This window comes from Pseudopodoces humilis, chromosome 8, assembly GCF_049639895.1.
Source record: "Pseudopodoces humilis isolate 2021_Gansu_Grassland_sample_001 chromosome 8, ASM4963989v1, whole genome shotgun sequence".
NCBI lineage: Eukaryota > Metazoa > Chordata > Aves > Passeriformes > Paridae > Pseudopodoces > Pseudopodoces humilis.
In genome coordinates this window covers 10,234,933-10,257,871 of record NC_142207.1, presented here as the reverse complement: position 1 = coordinate 10,257,871, position 22,939 = coordinate 10,234,933, and the positions used below count along the sequence as shown (strand labels likewise).

Genomic DNA, 22,939 nt, shown 5'->3' with positions numbered 1-22,939 from the left:
ATGTAAAATTTCTATGTACAAACTGCACAGAATAAATGAAATCTAGAGAGAGGCAGCTGTGGCACAGTTTGTGCAAGTATAATTAGACATGGAAATGTTTCTAAATATTGTGAATTATGATTTCATAGAGGAAGATTGAAATAATATGCATCTACTTAAACCATTGGAAAAATTAAGATATAATACTGACAGTAACTTCTCTTTCCTTAATATTAGCACATTACCAATGTCAGCACATCAAAGAGAAAAACAAACCTCTGATAACACTAATGCCCAAGCTAACTTGTGAGGCCATAATAAGGGTTTTAGGATCTTTCACATTTGTAAAGGGAAGTATTATCCTGGAAATTAGTGATCAACAGTATCAAAGGAGCTACAAATTTTTCATCCACATTTGAAATTGCAACTACTTCAGACAGCCTTCAGAAACCACCTAAGAAGCTTTATTAATTATATTACTATTTTAAGTCTTCTGACAAGTGTGGAAGAGCATTTATTTAGGAGGCAGGAAGCAGAATTTAAAAGCCACTTGATATTAAATGGAAGTTCCAGGCAGTTGGGTGGCTTGAATCAATCACTCCCAACTGTAGAAATGTTCAGTTCACATCACATGAAACTGAATCACACAGATATTCACACCTTTTTATTTTATATTCAGCAGCCCAGCAGATCCCTCCTCTAGTCTCATGTCAAGAATTGCCAATGCTTTGAGATAAGCCTTACACATTATTGTGACATTAACTTGCTGACAAGCACAGAATCCTTATGCTTTTCAGACTTTTTACTGTTGCCCTAGGGAACTAAAATAGTTTCCACACACAGAGTTTTCAAAATGCAGAGAGGGAACACAAATAGCCAGTGATAGTTACTGTTAGGCACAAACAGAGCTCAGCACCTCTCCACGGTGCAGCATTTCCGAGTTTTTAATTACACAGCAGTGCTAAGCCACAGCCGTCATGCGTAGGACATGTGCTGATGCTGGGCATGACAACATCATTTCATCCTGTCTTCAGTCAACAAAAAATCACTGTAGCTGTGCAATCTTATGACAAGCATATGCCTAGAATAATAGCACTCACACTGCAGCTACCACTCAGTTCCTATTAGAGGATTATAATTTGTTATTTATGAGCATTAATGCCATCTAGACGCAGTTTTTAAATCTCTTTCAGGAAGTGTTAAAAATGCTAAAAACGTTGCCGTGGAAGCAGACATATTATATTTAGTAAATGAACTCTGAAGTATTCTGTTGATTAGTTAAGCATTCCACTACATTTATAATACTCTGTTTTGTTTTTGAAGGAAACCATCAGCATCCAGAGTACAGATAACAGCCGGAGAACAAAGAGCTCACACTCAATTGAGGATCCTTCAGGAAGTTGTGAGTGTTGACATAGTTAAGGCGCTGTTATGAGTACTTCTTTTGAATGTGGAAAGCAGAGCATTAATAACAGCAAGAAGTTTCTTATTTCTTTTGTCTGAGCTCCAGAGTTACATATGCTACAAGAACTTGTAAATTTAAAGGTATGCGTTGTATACAAGTGAATAAAAATACAGCCCTAATATTTGTAATGTATCTGCTTTTGTTCCTTAAACAGTAACAATACAACACATTTTGTTCAGAATTATTTTATTTGGATTATAGCAATTAGTATCACTGATCAGTTGGCCAAATCCAGGCAGAGAGCACAGAATCAATTTCACAAGGCAAAAACACAGACTAGTATTTTAGCATACAAACCATTTCACTGCATTATCAAGTTGAAGTATCTTTCAACCATGCATAAAAAAATCTATGCTTAGTCTTTCAGAGCTCCAGGTAATACCAGATTCCTAAATATACAAAAAATACATTTAACTTATAATAATCTTAGTGAATCAGACTTATAAAATTACAATTTTATTCTTCACAACATAGAAAAAAATACAAAAATGACTGTATATAGTTTTCACCCAAGTTTCACTGACATATACATCAAAATATATGATTTGATGTATACTCATGAAAATTTTAAGCTGAAAGATAGGTTTTAAAATGACACTGCAGATTGGTCCACACAAATGCCAACCTTCATAATGATAAGGAAAAAACCCTCTGATAAAAATATCACATTGTGAAAAATTACAATTTACCTGCACTGTAACCTGCATTCTTACTGTAATTTACAAATATGAACATTTCTACAATTCCAGTTGTAAACTAGACACTGGTGAAAACCTTGATCTTTTGGAGGGTAGTGACTAACTCAGAGCTGGCAGGGTGGAACATAAAGTGCTGTCAACTGAACCAGTGCACGCAACAGAGTACCAAAGCAGGGGAGGCCTGCTGGTTCGGATATGCGGATAGAGAACATGCAAGCCAAGTAAACAGCCTGTGGGGAAAATAAACTGCCCCGCATTTGTGACACAGCACCAATCAAAGCTTCTATTACAGAGTTCATGGAAACTACTACAATTTCAGTGACAGATGAGGGGCCACTTTTATGAAGAGCAGAAACCCCACATGTGTCAGCGAAGTCAGTGTTAGGGAACAACCCAAACAGTTTCAGGGCATCACACTACAGTTCTCTCTCAAGATCATCTTCCAGTAATTTCCATGGAAGATAAATTTGAAAAAGCACTGCAAGATGAAACACTGAATTTTTGTACATAGTAACTGTATCTTCAGACTTCAGAATATGATTTGTAAATCAACTTTGCTGGTAAGAATTCTTACTGTGAAAGCAACTTTTTTTCTTTTGAAAGGAAAAGTAACTCCATTTTCTTTTAAAAGGCCATAGTTTATTTGCATTTGGTTCATAAATTGATACTTTCAATTAAAGTAAATATTCTGTAATAAAACCGATTCAGCAAAGGTGTTGGTTGTATAGAAGCTTTCTCACTGCTGGCAGCTTGCTCTGCTTTTCCATGGTGCCAGAGTTATCTGCTATAGATCTGTACTGTATCTGTCTCATCAACAGAGCCAGGAGTTTGTTTCATGCAGGAGTATTACACACCCATTTTTTATCTCCAAATTGGACCAACAAATTTGAAACCAAATCTTTTATTTGGGCACAGAAATCAAATTAAGAAAAGTTCAGGAGCTGAGCATTGACAATATCCAGTAACCTAAGTACATGAGGAAATCAGATCTTTTAGATGACATCCTTCAGAAATACTGACATTAACTTCTTTAATAGCAAGTATAAGCAAAAGGAGATGTTTTGTTCAGAGCTGGAAGTTTACACTTTCAAACAATGAGTTCAGAATAATATAACAGTTCTCAGATCACTACAACAAAGCACATAACCTAATACAGAAATGAATCAAATTGTTGCATCTTTGAATCCAAAACCATTTTGAGGTTGTATATGGTCACAGTAATAGAATCACAGAATTAGTTGGGCTGGAAAAGACCTCTAAGACTGAGTCCAACCATCACCCCCAAACTGCAAAATCCCAGTAAACTATGTCCCTAAGCACCACATCTTCAGTTCTTTTAAATACCTTCAGGGATGGTGACTCTCATCACTCCCCAGGGCAGCTTGTTCCAATGCTTGACAATCCTTTCCATGAAGAAACTTTTCCCAATATCCCATCTAGACCTTCCTTGGCACAACATGAGGCAATATCCTCTAGTCCTATTGCTTTGGATAATAGAACTTTTGGAGAAAAGACCAATACCCAAATTGCTACAACATCCTGTATTTTTTAATCCAGTCAATAATTGGCTCCAAAATGTTGAAAATAGAAGCAAAGATTATTACTGCCTCTTGTCCTCTCTCTGCTTATAATAGTCCTGTTTGTGTTGAACAGGAAAGACTCTATATGGTGAGTTAGGAAAATTCAGTAGTTTTGATGGAGCCAAAGAAAATTACTGAAAAACACCAAGTTGTTTTTTTGAAATATAGCTCTGACAAGCATAAACCAAAAAAATTGTAAATCCAGCTCTTCCCAGCTGCTAGAACAGAGAGCCTGTGTCCTGAGTACTTCCTGGCTGTGTTTAGGGAGAGCTGGGATGTGTCAAACAGAACTGGGCCGTGTCCAGGGGAGGTTCTGGCAGGCACAGCAGGAGGCAGCATTGCAGGTAGCATGGGAGTGGTCACACCTCATCTAGACACTAAATCATGGAACAAGAGGGAAGCCAGAGAAGCCCACATGGTCTAGTGGCTGACTGCATGGCCATCAATTCCTAACAGAGCAAAGCCATAGCCTACATTTCCTTTTGTCTCTGCCTGGATATCTACTCATTTTCCTTCTCCTTTTGTTCCTTTCAATCCCCATCCTTTTACTCCCAATCAGAAGTTTCTTCTAGACTTGGGGCACAGCTCACACAGCAGTAGTGCTTCCTACCCCACCACCAGGCTTTCTCAGCTCTTTCATTTTCCTTTTACCTTCCCAAGGGATGGTTAAACCTGAGAACCCAGAGAAAGCACCTAGGAGAATATAACTTTTTGTGGTCTTCTGCTCTTTCCAAGGAACAGATGAGGGTGGTTTGTCCAGTCTGCAAAGGCAGCATGTAACACGTGAGATAATCTGCTCTGCAAGGAGCAGATTCTGACTTTGCAACACTTTAGAAGTCGAGTGCCTGGAATTGCCTGCTTGGATGTGCCAGAATGATGACCTCAGTCACTTGAGAAAAGTCAGGCTAAGGAACAAGGCCCCCAAATACAGCAAGTAGTCCTCAGCACTGAAAGATGAGTATCACAGACAATGATTAGAGATGATAATTTATAATAAAAAAGGGAGAAGTGCACCTGCTTCTGGGTGACCTACTCCTTTATATTGTTTAGAGTCATTACTGATACCACTAGAAGTATTACAGTTAGTATTAATTTATTTTTTTTTATATGTAAAAAAGTATTCAGGGATGCAGTACTTGGGGTAGTTTTAATGTTTCAGGTAAGAATTACAGCCTCTGAATTAAACTTAGCATTTGAGTGATGAGCTTAAACAAGATCTTCAGAGAACACACTCTGGTCAGACACTGTACTGTTTAAATTCCTAAAGAACCACAATTCCCCTCATTTTCCGTAATTGGTTTCTTGTTCTTGTTCCCATCACCTTTTAAATACACAACCTACCTTTCTAAATTCAACACTTTTCCCAGATTACATTCTCCACTGAAGTCTCTGACATTATCCTGAAGTATTCCAGAGCACATTGTTTGCTTTCACAGCAATACATACAGTTTCTGGCATGCAGTCAAGCACTTAAAAAAAGAGGTATCAGTAATATAATCCCAATTCAGGCATTTAGTAGGTACAACTTCATCACTCATACTGCAACCTTCAGGCATTTAGTAATAAATGAAAACCATTTAGCACATCATTTAAGGAAAAGGTTAACTGCCAAGCCATATAAAGTTTAAGTTTTCTGAAGCACTGCAAGCTGAAAATTATTTCAATGTTTGACATCCTGGAATTTCACTGAAATCAGATTTATTGGTTATTCTTGCTAAATTATTGGTCTTTTACCTCTGACTTATCTTGGTATACTCTTTACAAATGTGCTGGGTATTGAAAAACTGCAGCATTTTGATGTTTGAAAAGTTCTGAAAAGGAGTTGGAATTACTCCGACTTCTTATGCTCTTCAGTGTGGGAGAGTACCTTTCGCCTCTGATGCAGCATATGGAAATACAGCTGAGGGAAGACTGAGGAGAAAACAGACTCAAGTCAACAAGGTGTGAAGAGAGGCCTGCAAGATGCACAGTCCCTATTCTCTATTAGATATTGTAGTCACATTCTCTATTAGAGGATGTGCTTCTCCACTTTTTGCCCAAGTTATCCATTGCCTTTTACGCTCTAAAGAGATGAACTGATATTGTTCTTAAGCTTCAGGTACTATTAATTTTTTTGCTAAAGCAATCACATTTTTAATTAAATGCAAAATGCCTTATTTAAATGTAGAAGCAGGTGACAAAAGTTGCCTTAACTGCATGCACACAATGCAAAGAAAACAGACTGCAGGGCAGAAAAAGTTCTTCAAGAGAAATGTCCAGATTTGTTTGATTTTTTTTTGGAATTCTAGTGTCACTTTTCAGACTCTAAGGTACACAGTATGTTTGCAGATCAAGAAAGCAGGGGATGGAAAACATGCATATACAAACAGCAAAAGCTGAAATTTCCATGAGATACTAAATGTTTGTGAGCCACGCAAAAATTAAACAAGGTCATCAGCAGGCTACATTGGTTACTTCTATGTATGTAACTCCCGCAATTGTTTGCTTTTCCCAGTATAGCTGCTAATACTAAGAAACCTAACAAACTCATACTTACTTGGAATGTAAGAGATCATGACCAGGATCAGGAATGTATAGTAGTCAAATGAAAAATTGTACTTGTTAGGTAAACTAATGGAATACAAGCCAGACTGCCTGACGTAGGGTAATGCAGCATATATTGTGAGTAATTCACCTGAGACTCCCATTGGATACAATACTATAAACAAAGTGTACCTAGAATGAAACAAACACAGAAAGAATTAAAAGTTATTACAAACTCTGACAAAAGATTTGTTAAATGATTTTACAGATATTCAAATTTTTAATTCTCCACTCAGTATTAAATTTTCTTACATCTTATTTGATTAGAGCATGGCATGGTAAAAACATTATTGCAAGGTAAGTATTCAAATCAGCATTTGTTTGGAAATATTTAAAGATTCTATCTGAGAATCTAAAACCTATCTTTAAAACTATTCTCTTCACAGACACATACTTCATTATTTTAATTTCTGAACTCTTTGGTAGAGGTAATTTTACTACTTAAAACAGGGCCAAATATAGTTGATGTTAATCAATGAGCTTAAATATTATTTCAACAACAACCACTGGATTCAAGAATTACTGCTAAATGCCAGTTTACTTACTGTCATCCCCTACCTTAAGTATCAGTTTATGACAAACAATTATTTTGTAAATGGAACTGAGTTCATAAAAACTACTCTTTCAACTTGCAGTGCAATAGATTTTTGTAACCTGAAAATCTGCTGGAAAGAAGCTAAGCAGTCATGTTCACAAACAGGGCAATTACCTGAAGGCAAAATCTAATTTTTTGTACTGCAGCTACTTCACAAGATAAATATCCCTGTCAGATCAGTGCTTTAAGGCTGTAGTTTTTATTATGCTACTGACCTGGCCCATTTGATGAGATAAGGGAGATGGTTTAACAGGCTAAATGTGTAAAAAGAGTAACGGATTATCTCGGTGATTGTCCAGGCCACTACAAACAAGAGGACGCTGTCTTCAGTTTGTACCTGTAAGAACAGAAAAAAGGATTTGTATGAACTTGAGCATTACCAGTTACTCACCAGACCCAAGAAAACCTCACAGAAATCAATTCCTGTGGGTTGCTTTACTGCATCATTTTAGAGAACAGACTCCAAGAATGAGCTTAAAAGCAACATTAGTAACAACAGTGAAACACCCTTCTTTTATTGTGCTCTGTATTTTTCTAGTTGCTTACGAATAGCTCTGCATTATGATTGGGTAATTTAAGCTCTCATATTCTGTGCAAGGTAAATTGGTACAAGAAACCCCTGAAATGCTGAGTGTAATTCTTAACTCTTCCCATTCCTATAGAATACCAGCTTCTATTTCAGTCCTACGATTGTCTCCCAGCACAGAAAGAATGGTCTAACACTTGATACCTTGTTTACACGTAATATTCTGATAGTAGTTCATGGCACTTCTGAGCAGAAGCACTGTTTTCCTTTCTGTGGTCCTGCTTTTGAGCAGCAGCAAAACAGCTAACACCAGATCTCAGCCTGGGAGGAGAGAACGATGTTCAGATTGTCTCTTACCTCAGGTGAGTTTGAGAGGTACCTGATTCACTGTTCCTTGCTCCATTTTCTGCTTATTGTAACAAGCATAGCTCCTCTAAAGTTACACTCGAGGCAGTATCATGTTTCACTTTTTACACCAAGCTTTTATGTCAGTCACACATCAGTGACATTTTATTAATTCAGTCATTCAGTGACCCCACAACTCCCTCCACATTTTAACCCTGAGATCAGCTCAGCTGGTCTAGACTATGGGTCTGATCCAAGGAGCTGGACTCAGTGATCCTTATGGGTCCCTTTAAGTTCAAAATATTCTGTAATAAACTGCCTTTATCTTTATAATGTCAATCCTCAAAAGCATGTACTTTAAAATGAAGAGTTATATTTATTAGATTACGGAGCATCATTACAAAGTTCAAGTTCCAGATGGATCAAGTATATGTGGGGTCACATACCCACAGTACAAACTCTTGAGGAAGCAGAAATAATTTTTATGCATCCTTCTCCCTCTCTCTCTCTCCCCTCTTCAATAGAATTCCCAGCTGTATGAGCACCCTAAACCTAAATTCAGTGGACTGTGGGAAGAAAAAGAGCTCAGCCACAGGGACCCATATTTTCTCTTTTCCTCCAACTCTTGAAAAAAGGGAAAAGGAAGTCAGGAAATGTGGGTGGTGCACTCTATTCATCGTGGACAAAGTACAAACCAACAGGAAAAAAAAAGGAACAAGAATATATATATATATATATAATCAGAAACTTTTTAGTAGGAGGGGACTGATCATATACTTTTGGGTAAAAAAAGGGAATTTTTTTCATAGGAATTATCCAGAAAAAGCTTTGTTGGAGACTGCAAAACCCAGAAAAAATTATACAGAAATCTTGAGCTATCCTGGAATGCAGAGCTGCTGGTAATCTGTATTGTGCTGTAAATCTATGTTCTGCTGTGTGTAACATTTCAGGTCACTTTCACTGCACTTTGCAGCAAAAGCACCTTATTCTTTTCCCACATTCTGGTAATTTTTTAATATATTAATCTCCCTTACATCATCATAAAAGAACAAAATCCAAAAATTATTTGAAGACTTTCAGAGAAGAGACCAAATCTATTTTTACACATTGCTGCAGGATCCTAATGCTGTTTGAGGTCTGCTTTATAAGCAAGACTTAGTTCTCAGCACGGAAAAGCGAACAGCACTTCCCAGATGTTGCTGTTCCAAAGGAGGAATGCGCTTGACAAGCACTCCAGAGCTGCATCTTCTGGTCAAATGGGGAGTAGCAGCTTAGTGATGAGTTCACCTAAACCTCTGAGTCAAAGGCTTCAACCTGTGCTTTAAATCCCATTTCCATCCCTAGCTATGGAAATCAGTAAAGTCAAAACCCAAAAGTTTGCAGCTTGAAGTAGCAGCCAAGGATATGAGCAAGGGCAAGAATCTGGGACACTAACAGTGAATCATACACATGGAAGGAAATTACAACAGCTACAGTCCAGTTCTATCACATGACATCTCTAACACTACCTTCAAGGTCTGGTCTCCCCCCTCTCCTTTGTATTCTAAGTTATTAAAACAGTTCACACCACTATGAAACACACAACCCTGTTAGGTCACTTAAAGAATCACTGATTGTGCCTTCATAGCTTGTGTCCCTACTTAAGGAAGAAAGAAGACTGGGAACTGGTGGTTATCATTATAAAGTCTGTTTCTTGCACACTCACATAGCTGTCACCAGTCTGCCATTATCAGAACATCTTTTTGAGCACTAACAGTTTTTCAGTACCTCAGATAAAGATGACTGAGATGTACTGGGAACTGATTCACAAAACAATTTCTCAGGAGTCTTATTCTTTTAGCCACTGCTAATGCTGCATTTGCATAATTCCTCCTCTAGGTTACCTTTGTGTATTTCTATATCTACCTAAAGTAGACCTTTAATAAGCCACTAAGGCCAATGCTCCCTGAGAATTCAATTCTTCTTCCACTACTGTTTTGCATGCCAATCTTTCAAGGAAGTCTTAGACACAAGTCAAAACCCATTTTACACTTTACTGACACCTTGCTTGCCCAACTCTCTTAATAGGGATCTATCAAACAACAGGCATAATTTTTTTGGCATGTGTTTCAAGCCAACATATCATCAAGGAGGGTCCTGAATATATTTTAGCTTTTCTTATATACTGTGAATAGCAGACAATGTTTGCTAAAATTTAAAAGAAACCACTGTCTTTTGAGATGCAAAGATGAGAACTGGGAGTTGACAAAATAAAGCCTGAGAGGTTTTTAATGTTCTCCTTAAGATTGGAAAGGGAAATTTCTCTATGTTAAGAGTAACAGTTTGGCAAATTTGCAGAAAATTTCAGCTAAACACATAATTAAGCAATCCAATGCAGAAGAGCAAAACCAGCAGCACTATGCAAGTGTAATGATGGAAAATATTGGAACAGCACGTCTCTCTCCAAAGAGCTGGTTCTCTGGTACAGTAATTAAAAAATAAAACATAAAATTAAGGGGAAAAAAAAAGAAAATAAAAAGAAAAAGGAAGCTTCACAGTAGGCGCAAAGAGCCTGACAGACTATTGTGCTGTATGGTATCGCTCTAATTTTACAAAGATGTAAAGCAGTGATGAATCAGGTTTTTCAACTGTACTCAGCCATTCTGAGTTCTGACCCTTCCAGCAAGGACTTTTTACTACAACTTAGTCTTAAATACCATAAGTTAAGATGTTCTTCCCTCTTTTAAAGTATGCTTTACTACTGATTGAAGATATCAGTTCCCAGCTGCAGATACCAGGGTCCCAATTACCAGCTCTACATGTTTTATCTGCTGTTTTCACAGCATCTCTTGGCTGAGCATTCTACTAAAGTTTCTCTAAATATATATCACACTTATTTGCAACTTATCTGTAACTGAGCCCAATGGGATAATCAATAAATGAGTGCTGATACCATTCTTTAATCACCCATCAGAACTGTGTGCAGAATTATCTATCAGAATGGAACTCCATGAAGGCCTGCCATGATGTCACCAGGTGATCTCACTGCTCACACAAATTAAAAAACCATCTTTTGAACTGAAGGGCACTTTCTGTTCTCCTATGTCTACATCTTCCCAGCCCTTCATGCCAGGCTCATTCTCCATCCTCCTTTGCAGGGGAAACAGTAAAATTCACTGGACTGGTTCCTTTCTGACGTTATAGCCAGCACTGATGACATGCCAAGCTCTCCTCCACAACACCAACAGCTGCTCCTACAGTGCAGCTAAGGAAAATCTCTCTGTGCAGTGCTTTAATATTTGCCATGCTTCAACATTTATTGTGAATAACTTCATATTGAGTTTAACAACACATCAGCACTGAAGTCAACAAAAAGCACAAACATGTTAGTGGTAAGAAGCATGCTTCAAATCACATCACATTTCTAGAAGTGTATCCTGACAGGAGGGATGCAATACACATTTCTTCTTTTAGCTGTATTATATATGAAAACAGTCTGGAAAAGCAAGATACTGAACAAGTCTCACTCAAAAAGTTAAAGAGGAAAACTGCATTTTATTTTACAAGAACCTCATCATGCAACTGCATCGCTTACAAGTTCCATAAAGCTGTGTGAGAATTTAATCCTGGCCTTCACCATGGAGCTCACTTGTGCAGACAGCCCTTTAGAGAAAGTAGAACACTTGTGACACTTGCAGTACGTCTCCCCAGGTGAGCCTGCAGGCTCCCTGGTTGGGGGAAAGGGAGGGGTCAGAATACAGCCTCTTATTTATTTGCTCTAAGTCACAGGTCAGAAACTCATCACATGTTCCTCATTCTCACCATTCTTATATCCACTTTCTAAGACAGTAAAAAAGTAACAAATAATACAGTCTCTTGCAATACTTTAAACAGAAGGCCACACAAGTCTGGGGAAAAAAAATCTGCATGGATTATTGTTGAAAGAATCTGTGTTAAAAGTCAAATGTTTGGCTAAACTCATTGCTCCCATTTTGTTGGTATTCTCTGGTGAAAATGTGGGCATAAGCTTCAAAACATCTAACCCACAATATTACAGGTTTTTTTTTGATGTCTAATAGACAACACTTAGAATAACTCTAATCCATCCAATCTAACCTTTAATATTTGGGTTACTTCAAAACCAGGAGACAATTCATAAAAATAGATTATCACTGTTCTTTATGAAGCACTAGATATCACAGCATCATATAGATAACAGGCAAAACCCTAAGAGTATTTATTTTAACATATTCTATACATATAAAACCTAATGTCTTGAGATTATGGTTTGGTTTTTTTTTTTTTTTGTTCAAAACCTAGTACTTATTTCTGGTGAACTAACAGAGACCAGAGTACATTAATTTGCAGCAACAGGGAAGTCCATTAGAAAATAAATTTTATATTTTTTGAGAAAAATAACGTTTTTCCATTTTAAGTAGCATGAAACTAAAGCTTCAGATGAACAAGCATCACAATACCAGAAAGGACTGTTAATTGCTAGGAACTACAGTGACTTATGGTACTCTACATGTGCATGGATGCTCTGATAACAGGTTTGGAGTGTCCTAGTTTAGTCACCCCAGGACATGAGGAAGGAAGAGAAAGCAGCTTCCCTCAAGACTTTGTAATAAGACAAGTTCCTTAAGCCATTCTCCATGACAAGTCACAAATAATCTTATGCATAAAATGACTGTCATTTATTTCAGGCACCCAGGCTGACACTGCTATCAAGACTAATTTCTTCTTTTAATGAGAAGAAAACCAGTAAGAGTAGTTGGCTAAAGTTACAGCAGAGATGCAGCATATTTAGGCTACTACAAGGATTCACATTACATGAGAGTCACCATAACCTGTACCAATTAAAGCATGTCTAAATTTTGAAACAGCTGCCAGGAAAAATCTTCAAAAAACATGGCTTCCAAAAGATTCTGAAGAGATCCACATAAAGCACTATTTGGTGTGGTGAGTAGTGAGAAAAACATACACAGCACTTCAAAATTACCTGTGTTTGAATATGAGAAAATTGAATGAAGGACAGAGGAAAGATGATCCTGGAGAGTGACCATGGAGAGCATGGAGGCACTGTTGTGCACAAACAATTGAGGGGGAGTTTCAGATGCCACAGGAAGTGAACTGCATATGCAGGAGGGCAACGAGATTTTGCTTTTTATTATGGCACTAATGAGATGAACACTAGAAGGCTGCACCAAATTCTGTGTTCTGTATTACACACTGGAACCTGTTTAACTGTCAGTAAGGACTGCAGAATCTATCCAGGAGCTAAATGTCTTACAGGGAGAGAATCAGACTTCGCTCTGTTTGACTGTCAACAAAAGATGACATCAGATCTATTTTTATTTCTTTTGATCCACAGAAATTCGTATGAACAATTTCCTGTGCTGGGATACAAACAGAAGACATTTTAAGGACAGTAAGACAGTAATCAACACTTGCTTTTCAGAATGGATCAATAGTTTTTCTAACAATTTGTAGCCTGACTTACCTCTTTTACACTATGTGTTACTGCCCACGTCAGGAAAACCCTTGACATCACTTGGAAAGCAGTCAGAACAACAGAAGAGGGAACAATGCCTGGAAGATATTTTGCAATTAGTAAATATTTCTGACTACCAGAGTGGGAGGTAGCGGGGGGAAATAAAACACAGCTAAACCAAAGTCCAATTATTTGAAATTTCTGGAAGGAAAGCATTTATATGTTTTTGTTTTTTAATTTGAAAATATGAAGTCAGTCCTTCAGTGTGCTTATACAGTGTAATGCAGTGCAATCCCCTGACAAGGCTTTCTGCATCAAAATGTAAACAAATGTTACTGATCTTGTTGCAATCACAGCACATTCCTCAATACACAGGACAGCTCAATTAGATAATTTCAATCAAACAGCTTCTGGAATACAGTCTTTCAAATAAATCCTGTTTGATTAAAATATACAAGATACTCTTCATTACTGTGATTTAAAAAGTAAAATTATGTTTTGCACTGTATATCCCAAAAAAAACAGCCTTTAAAAATTTTAAGTATTTTTCAGAAACACTGATCTAGCCCATATTTTGATAGATGCAAAATTTTTAATTCCTTCCTGGAAATACAACTCAAAAAAAAACCACCGAACCAGCCCCACAACAAACAAACCCCAGGGAACAGCTGATGTACCAGCAGGTACAGAAGCAACTTGAAGATTTTCTCAAGGAAGGAAATATCATTGGTTCTTCCAACAAGTTCTGAGGTGCCAACTGACCTGCCAGTAAAAGGACCCTACACAGCCAGGTCTGATAAAGCAGGAATAGTTTTAGACTGTAAGATTACACAAAATTTCAAAACTTCACTTCTCAAAGTTTTATTTTCTTCCAATAGCTAAATGATAAAGAGCAGGTGTAGCTCCTAAGATATAGTAAAATGTGCTTGTAAAGCTCATGCAAACCACAAGGAACCCAACAGCTTCAGAAAGATGTAGAGACCAAAGAGGAAAATGAAACTGGAAGAAAGAATAAGAAAAGTCAAAAGCAAGTTTCAGTTGAATTATTTTCATTGATAAGTTTGGCTTCTTTGAGAGGAAAAAAGGAAAATCCTGCAGACATAGTTATCTTCACTTTTATCATGTTGTCTTGGTCTCTGGGCTACATGTCACCTCCTTTCCAGGTAGAGCTCTACATTTTTTAAATCTCTGCCATATGTCAAAGTCCTGTTCTCAACCAGAGACACTCCCTTACCAATCTTTGTATTTTGAAGGACTTGACACACAGATGCTAACATTTCAGATTCTACTGAAAAGATGTGGAGAGAAAAGTTATGCTGATACTCACAGCCATCTGTCACACATAAGCTCTTCTATTGACAGAGAATTACAGCTCTAGTTAGAGCAATTAGTTCAGCAGGGGCAAAGGAATCTGCAAATTTCCTGTTTCTCCTTGCATAGAAACTTCTGCTATAGTCAGTAGGACTGCAGCAGACAGCAGCAATGCATCCAGCTGTGCAAAACCTCCTCACTTTATTTAGCTGACAAACACTTCCATTAACAGAAAAAAAATATAACCCACAGCCAGTTATAAGAAAACCAGTCTTTTGCAAAAGAGCTTTGTTAGGGAAAGCAAAGAGATAGAATAATAATGGCATAAAATGTTGCCACTTTCCCCTAATGGGTCTCTCTAATATTAAATTGTGCTATTACGGATAACATGGCTAAATGGATCCACACCTCAAATCAACTGAGCCAGAATGATTAGTTTTGCACACAGGCAGGCTGTATAATCATCTTTTTTGCTGTTCTGCATCGGCCTGGAAGGTGAAACACAGGACTCTCTCCTGCTACTCACTGATTTGATGGACATAGACACCCAAGGGTGAGGAAATGATAGTCCAACTGTATTTTTTACATTCTTACATTTAGTACTAGTAAACACTGGTGTCTGCACACCAGTTTAGGTTCAGAAAATAGCAGAGCATTATGGATTTAGGGTGGTAAAACCAGCATTTTATCTGCAAGGTTTTCTCTCCAGTGTTCCAAGATTTAACTTTTCCTTCTTGCCACTTGTTCAGTAAGACTTTAAAAATGGCACATTTTAATATTAATTTTTAACAATTTTTTTTAAAGTATGGTTTATTGTAAAAAACAATTAGTAATTGAGATTTAGTAAAACTAAACAGCATTGGAAGGACTGCCTTGGCAGCACAGGCAAAGAGATGATACACACAGTTTACTCTGAGAAGCTTTTACATTCATTTGAGGTGTATATGATCACTCATTTATTGGGATGATCTGTGCACAGTTTATGAACTGCCTTTTTAAGACATTTTCAGAGTAACTGGATGATTCAGGAGGGTCAGAACTACTTCATCAACGACAGAACCAGACTGCCCTCTGCTGACACATTCCTAGCACCAATTCTCCCAACACCTCACTTGGTCATTAAAACACCCCACAGAAGTCAGTATGAACCTACAATCTAATGCCCCCTGCAGTACGTGGCTGCCTGGACAACGATGAAAAACAGCAAGTTTGTAGTTGCAGCTTTAGGAACCTCAAACGTCATCTTTCTCTTTAAATAGCAGCTAGTGAACATTCAGATAGGAGCTGAAGCATTGTTTTATTGTTTGGTGACTTCTCAAATTAGGAAGTAAACAATGGAATGTATTTCAAAAATCAGTAAGATATGCAAGAATTAAATCTGGAAATTCACAGATCGTAACATTTTTCTTGGTAATATATTGCTAAAAGTGCAGTCTTCTATAAAAATAATAAACTGAAAATTTGCAAGCTTACCAAGTGCACAGTGCAGAATCTAGAACAAAAAGAGAAATTCAAATCACTAACATTTCAAATTAAGCAATTCAGACACACATTTAGTTCTGTTACAGGAGCTTAAGATTCAGTATTTGCATTTCAATGACCAAGATTAATATTTAGCTCTGCTGCCCAAGCCAAATAGCAGACAGTAAAACTCCCTCACGGCTTGCTAAAAGGAAAATGCAGCTTTTGTGTGAACTGTTCAGTAGAATTAAAGTAAATGTAAGAAATATAACATATTCATGCAAATATTAGTAACACCAGGGAACAGGACTACACCCACCTCAAGCAAAGCTCCAGTTTGGAAGAATTTCAGGGGCTTTTCTATTGAATAGTAAAGGCTGTGGTAGCTGCCTTTAGCCAGATATGCCCGAACTAGACCAACTGCAATAACGAGCCACCTGAAAGAGAGAAACAAGGAGACATTAAGCAAAGCATAAATAAAAAGGAATCTTTAATCCCCCTTTTGATACTTGAGAAAGCAACAGGCAGAACTGTCCTGAAATCCACTCTGCAACACTGGAAATGTTAAATACTTGCATCTTCTACAAATTTATCCAAGTAAAAGATGATGCACTTTTAAAGCATTTTTCAGCACCAACATGGTATTAATATCTCTAATGTCTCTATTTACTTTCCAGTGAGCTCTGTTTAATTTAGTTATGGAATGTATTCATGGCAGATTGGCATTTGTTCAGTTTAAGGAGAAAACCCCTGACAGCTTGTCAGAGACCTCTTACCATCTTACAGCAGCATGAAATAAACAAGATTCAGAAGGTATTGATTTTAACATTTCAGTTCAAAGTAAACTTCTAGACTTTATGAGAGGTCATCCAGCTTAGTTGGTAGCACATATTATACAAGAAATCATTATAGATAAATAACTGCAAGGAATCTGAGCCTGCTAAAGCCTTGAAGGCAGCATGGCAAGTTTTCCTTTTTAACCAACAAATATATCTGAGCCTATGTAAGTAGCACCCATATAACTGCAACTGTATGTGAACAATGTGACCTGTTAACCCTGCTGATTTTCCTTCAGGTAATTAATCAAACCTAGAATTTTTTATCCTGGCTGATGAAGCTTTCACTAATTAGCACAGCTGTCCAGTGCTTGCCCACATGAGAAATTCTTCAATCAAGTCTGTGCCAAGCCACAAACCCAAGGTGAGTGGTAAACCCAGGTCAAACACCTTCCATTTGAAAGCAGCATCTGTAGGTAACTTTAGTTCCCAATTGCTTTTGGCAAACACGGGGAGAAGAGGTTGGTTGGTCATGAATAATCCTTAACAGGGGCTCCCAAACCTTTCACTGACAGGCTCATCCTGGCTGTCTTACACTCAACTACTCTAAATGCCACCTCCATCTCCCTCCAAACCCCTCGTGTAAATCAAGTGTCTCTGCTAACAATCCACCTCAATGTGTAGACACGCAGCAAGCGCACTGACTACGCAATCGTTTTTGCCCTTTGGACAAAAGTGAGTAGCTGTGGTTTTGTAACAGGGATGATGAAGAAATTCCCTTTATTCACAGCATATTAGAGTCTTAAAAGTACCACATTACCTTGGATATTGCAAAGTATGTGCATATATTATCCCAAATGTAATAATTGTTTGAAACACACAGTGAAGTTCATACTTTTTAAAAATAAGTAACCCTGGCATTCAAGTTTGTGTTTGTGACAGAATCTGTTAGCACAACTGAAAGAAAGCTAATTAATTTCTGCCTTAACTTCTGGAAGACATGCATCAAAGAAAAGCAGGGGGAGTGGGGAAGATAAATGGGAAAGAGGAACAAGCCCTCCCTTTCTTCACAGTGACAAGTTATTCCAGTTAAAGTCATCTTGTGAAACCAAAGGACAAACGTTTGCCAAGTAATTGCTGTTTACAAAGAATAAATCAGATTTAATTTTGTGTTTGGACTTCAGTGTAGAATAAAGCAGTAAGCACCACAGTATTAGTGATTCTCCCCTGCAACACCAACTGCTTCTTCTTTAGAACAGGAAATCAGAGCAGCTTGATACTGTGCTCTTCTTATCTCTCAAGTTTCTCTGTTTTTCCCGATCTTCCACTTTTGTTGAGAAACTGCTGAATTGAGCAATTTCTCCAATTGCACAAGGTGTCAGTTCTTGGCTGTGCCTGCAAACTGTTCTCACCTGAATGGAGACTGGCAAATCCCACGGCTCCCAGAGGAGCTCCAGCCTTTTGCTCATCTCCACCCTCGTGCCAGATCACTGACTCCAGCAAGACTATACTTTCCATTCTATCTACCATCCTTCAAAAAGCATTTGATATAGATCACAGCATTAATCTATACAAAATTAAATGCTGAGCCTAGTTTGTGCTGAAGCTATTAGTACCTCTGTCCTGCTTCTGTGATTCTTAAATAGTTCTTCACCCTTTAAGACTAGACAAAATGGAACAGGAGAAGGTGAAACCAAGGAATATCAGCTGAAAATGGAACTTGGCAAGAAGTTTAGAAGGGCAGCAAAAGGCATCACTGTCTCATGAAAGATAATTTCTCTGACCTACACACTGAACTCTACTTGATAGAGCTGGAGTTACATTTCATTAATTTACTGCTACCCTGTCTGCAAACCCCAACTGGATGATTACCATTATTTGATTAATCCAGAATAAGAAAAATGAGTACTGCACACAGAGGTTTTTTTGCTTTCATTTGGTCAGACTTGATAGACAAGCTTTGTGCTCAGGTCCTTTGGTTAACACCCTTGACTCTCTCACAGGCCATAAAAAGGTATTTTCTTATGCAAAGTTTACTGAGGTTCTGTAACATTTATGCAAGAGAATACAGCAGAGCTATGCGGTGAGTGCACCTGAAAGGGAGAAGTGTACTTTGACATTCAACAACCACTCACTGAAGACATGGACAATGAAACTCATAACCCGGAACACTCTTTGCTCAACACTGATTAACACCAACTCTTGCAAATTCAAAAGCTATTACATTACCTTGTTGAGTGAAATCCTTTTTAAATTCATTGTTTACACCACCACCAGCTACTCATACCCAGAAGTACTAGTCACTTACAGCACTTGACTAAAAATAAGAAACATAATCACCTTTTAAAGCAGCTTATCTAATGTTTACACTCAGCTCTAACAGCATGCTCTCTCTCCCCACCCAGAACTATTCAGGGATTTTGGTCAAATACAGTTTTTAGGAAAAATAATTTCTATGCTGCATCTCTGCCTCCAGAGTGAGTTTCCCATGCCAGGTCAGGCACAACTACACAGCTTCACACTGTGATGGGAAAAGAGTTTGCCTGAACACTAGAGAAGCAAGATGCAGAGCTTTCTGCAGTTTAATGCTTTGAACCATGAAAAACCTGAGCAAGTACAGCTGAGAGCCAACTGCAGTACTGGTTATCCCTGTTGTACTGTGCTGGTCCTGTATCTGCAACAAACAACAACCCACCCAAAACATGAACCAAATGGTAAGTGTGTGCAGCTCAGGTCAGGAATCCATAGGCACACATGATTTTTCTACTGTTTTGCCCTTGTAAAAACCATTTTTTAATGCAGGAATCCACACGCTATGTGCACTACAGCATAAAACCAGAAATAAGATCTATTATTTTTGGAGTAGGTTATGTTTTCTTTAGCTAAGTCAAGATAAAAGCAAAATAAATACAGTAGCTATGCTGAGATTTTTTGACTGTTACTTGATCTATTTTAAATAAAGTTAATAGTTAAGGCAACTAAGGTTTTAAAACATTTACTTTATTACCTATATACTGCACAATGTTGTTGTGTGCTTCAGTTTATAAGCCTTTTGTAAACCAAACCAAACAAACCACTTCAAAAAAATCTCATGTGCTATTAGAGCATCACTTCGTCATCTGGGAACCTTGAATTTTTTGGTTTTTCCTTTTCACAATTCTCTTTCCAAGTCAGTGCAGTTGGAGAAACTAAGTCTGAGCACTCTGATTGACATGGGGTCAGTAAATAATCACTGCCACAAGCTCTATAACCATCTTTCAATCTTTTCATCCGAACAACTGAGCTTCTGTCAACCAACTTCAGAAAAACTACCTTTTTATAAGGCTTCATAATAATAAGAAATAAATTGATTTTTTTTCCTAAGCTCAACCTTGTATACTGTGGAATTTCAGCAGTGTCCAGGGGAATCGCAAACTCCTCATCCACTTGAAGAGAAATTATCAGTGAGAGCCCTCGGTGACCTACCCCAAAAGAAAAGTGAGAGACAACACAGAAATATGACCATGACCACAGAATTCATATGGCAACTCCCCAAATTGCAGAAATCATCTAATCACAACCATGTCCAGAAAAAGGTAGCTCATGTTAAAGCATCATAAATCACATCCCACCCAAGAGTGGAATTCTCTAAGAGGTTTGGTGTTAATCAAGAAAATTGGTTACACCGTGATCAAGATTTACATGACAACAGAAAGCTAAATAGAGGTTTATGTCATTTATTTCTGAGTTTCCAGCACTCAACTTTTTAAAAAAATTCGTTCTTCTGAAGAAACAGAAATTTCTCATTCTCAGGAGCTTGCCTGCCATGACCACAAAGAAAACTTTCCGTTTATACCACAACTTCTCTCTCAGGTTTTTTGCATCTTTTATAAACACACAAGTGAATTGCATATGAGCAACAAAATAAGCAGGGAAATGCTTTTATTTCTTAGAAGAGTTCAGGTGAACTTGTTACCATTGTGTAGGGACACCACAACAAAACTGAAAAGCCCTCCTGACTGCCTGCAATGTGTTGTATTACTGATGCAATTATTTCTGAAAAAACAGATTACTTAAAGTGGTGGGTAATTATCCTTGCCCTCCGAGAGAAATACCCTGCAAAATGTCCTATGGAGCCATAAACCTGCTCAGTAACATTTCACAGTAACATAGCTGTTGGGTAACGGGTGTACCAAGCACCTTGCAAGAACTGAGCTCTCACTCCTCTGCCTTTGATCCACACAAGTAAATACCTTGTAAGCTGAAATAGCACCAGCGGCCACCAGCAAAGACAAGAACCTTCATGTCCAACTGCCTTATTGAAATGAATTGTATCTATATTAATTCTACACTAACCTCCCCCCCAAACATGCCATTGCTCTATTTGCTCAACTCCTCACCCACCAGGGTTTCTCTAGTGGAAAACACGCTCATTTGGGATCCATTTTAAAGGCTCTTTTCTCCTCCCACCCAAATATCCTCAATCTTTCAAAAGACGGTTTTATTTTTATCTGGCTGCCAGTGAGATGCCAGAGCCACAATTAATTATAAAAAAAAAAAGGAAGAAAAAACTCTCCTTTCTCTTGAGAGTCCCCAGTTGTCGCTATTTTTAATTTTTTTTATTTTTGTACCTAAGAACACACGTGAGCAAGCACCAATTGGCCCCAGCTTGCATTCTGCCATGCAGGGCAAGGGCAGAGCACCAAGCTGGTCCAGGAGCTTGCATGTCCCAAAAGCAGTTTCCAGCCTCAAACTACAGGGCAGCTGATGGAGAAATCTTGCAGGGCTCAAGACTTGTGCCTTTAACTACTAATGTGGATAAGTTCCCTGCATTCAGGGTCACCACTCTAGTGCAAACTGCTGGAATGCACACCACAGACACGGTGATGCAAGGAATCTACAGCCACCTGGACGCGAGAATTGCTGCAGAGCAAACTAAGGTGTCAATTATAAAACACGGCAGTTCCCAGGGAACACGCACTCGGTGCTGCCGTGCAGAACTGCCTCTGGAAGGGGCACGGCAGAGAGCCCAGGCTGCGGGGCGGGCCGGGAGCGGCTGAGGCCTGGCCCAGGCTGGGCAGGGCCGCACAGGGACAGGCTCGGGGGACGCTCAGGCACCCAGCCTGCATTATGGTCACAGTGCGCGGTGGAGAGCCGGGACAGCGGGAAGGCAGCCGAGCACGGACCTGCAGGAGCCCCTCTCCAGCACGAGGAGCAGCGAGCGAGGGGTCGGCTGCGCGCTTCAGCCTTACCCACAGTGCGAGGCAGGGCCACGGACAGCAGGGGAGCACGGGGCTCATCGCCGGACCCGGCGCCCGGGCGGTGCAGCCGCTGGGCTCGGGACGGAGGGAGCGCGGGCAGGGCGGCGGGAGAGGCCGCTGCTCTCGGCCCGGCCGCGCTCCCTGCGGCGCCCGGCCGCCCTGCCCTGCCCTCGCTGCCCTGCCGGACTCACCCGCGGCCGCAGCCCGGCCGAGCGCAGCCCCGCGCCCGGGCGGCGGCCCCGGCCGGGGAGCCCCGCGAGCGGCCCCGCCCGGTGCTTACCCCGCCGTCATCACCACGTTGTAGATAACGAGGTAACCCGTGGCCAGCGCGCCCGGGCCCTTCCTGCGCCGCGCCTGCTGCCCGCCGTAGCCGTTGTCCGCACGGCTGCCGCCGCTCCCGGCCGCCGCCATCTCGCGGCTCCCGCGCCCCGCCCGCTGCCGGCGCTCGGCGGGCGCGGGGCGGGACTTCCCGCGCGGGCGGGGACAGCTCCGCGCAGCCGCGGCGCCCTCGGGATCGGCCCTCAGCGGCGGCACCGGGACACAGGGAGCGGCTCCCGGCCGGACACCTGCTCGCGTTTTAGGGCTGGTTCAAAACGACCCTCTGCAGGGAGAAATAGGTCTGTCGTGTCCTTAGCGACGTTAGTAGTGTAGTTGGTGAGGTTATTTTTGGACTATCTCGTAGTTTTTCATCACTTTTATAATACAGTTCAGAGGAGAGAAGACTGAGAAGCGATCTCCGTTAATGCACTTAAACATCCCAAAGGCAGATGCTTTACTGTGCCAGACTTTTCGGTGGCGCCCAGCGACAGGACAATGAGCAGTGGCCATAAACTAAAACACAAGAAGTTTCACCTCAGCCTGAGGAAGAACTTTACACTGAGGGTGGCAGAGCTCTGGAACTGCCTGC

The 22,939-nt window shown here is 39.6% G+C and overlaps 1 protein-coding gene across 3 annotated transcripts; it reads right to left on the bottom strand.

The window, feature by feature from the left end:
• Nucleotides 1–1,613: 1,613 nt before the first annotated feature.
• Nucleotides 1,614–22,457, bottom strand: HACD2 (3-hydroxyacyl-CoA dehydratase 2). 3 transcript variants are annotated; one of them, XM_005519646.3, is made up of 7 exons: nt 22,313–22,457; nt 16,336–16,453; nt 16,029–16,047; nt 13,254–13,342; nt 7,116–7,237; nt 6,259–6,437; nt 1,614–5,633 (listed from the first exon to the last, which is right to left on the bottom strand). In XM_005519646.3, exons 1-7 carry the CDS (start codon nt 22,441–22,443, stop codon nt 5,551–5,553), a joined length of 741 nt encoding a protein of 246 aa, XP_005519703.1. In that variant the 5' UTR covers nt 22,444–22,457; the 3' UTR covers nt 1,614–5,550. The 3 variants fall into 3 exon arrangements, with proteins under 3 accessions (XP_005519703.1, XP_014104979.1, XP_087915030.1); XM_014249504.2 differs by lacking the exon at nt 22,313–22,457 and adding an exon at nt 17,243–17,277; XM_088058904.1 differs by lacking the exons at nt 16,029–16,047; nt 22,313–22,457 and having other exon boundaries at nt 16,336–16,447.
• Between the last annotated feature and the right edge of the window lie 482 nt (nt 22,458–22,939).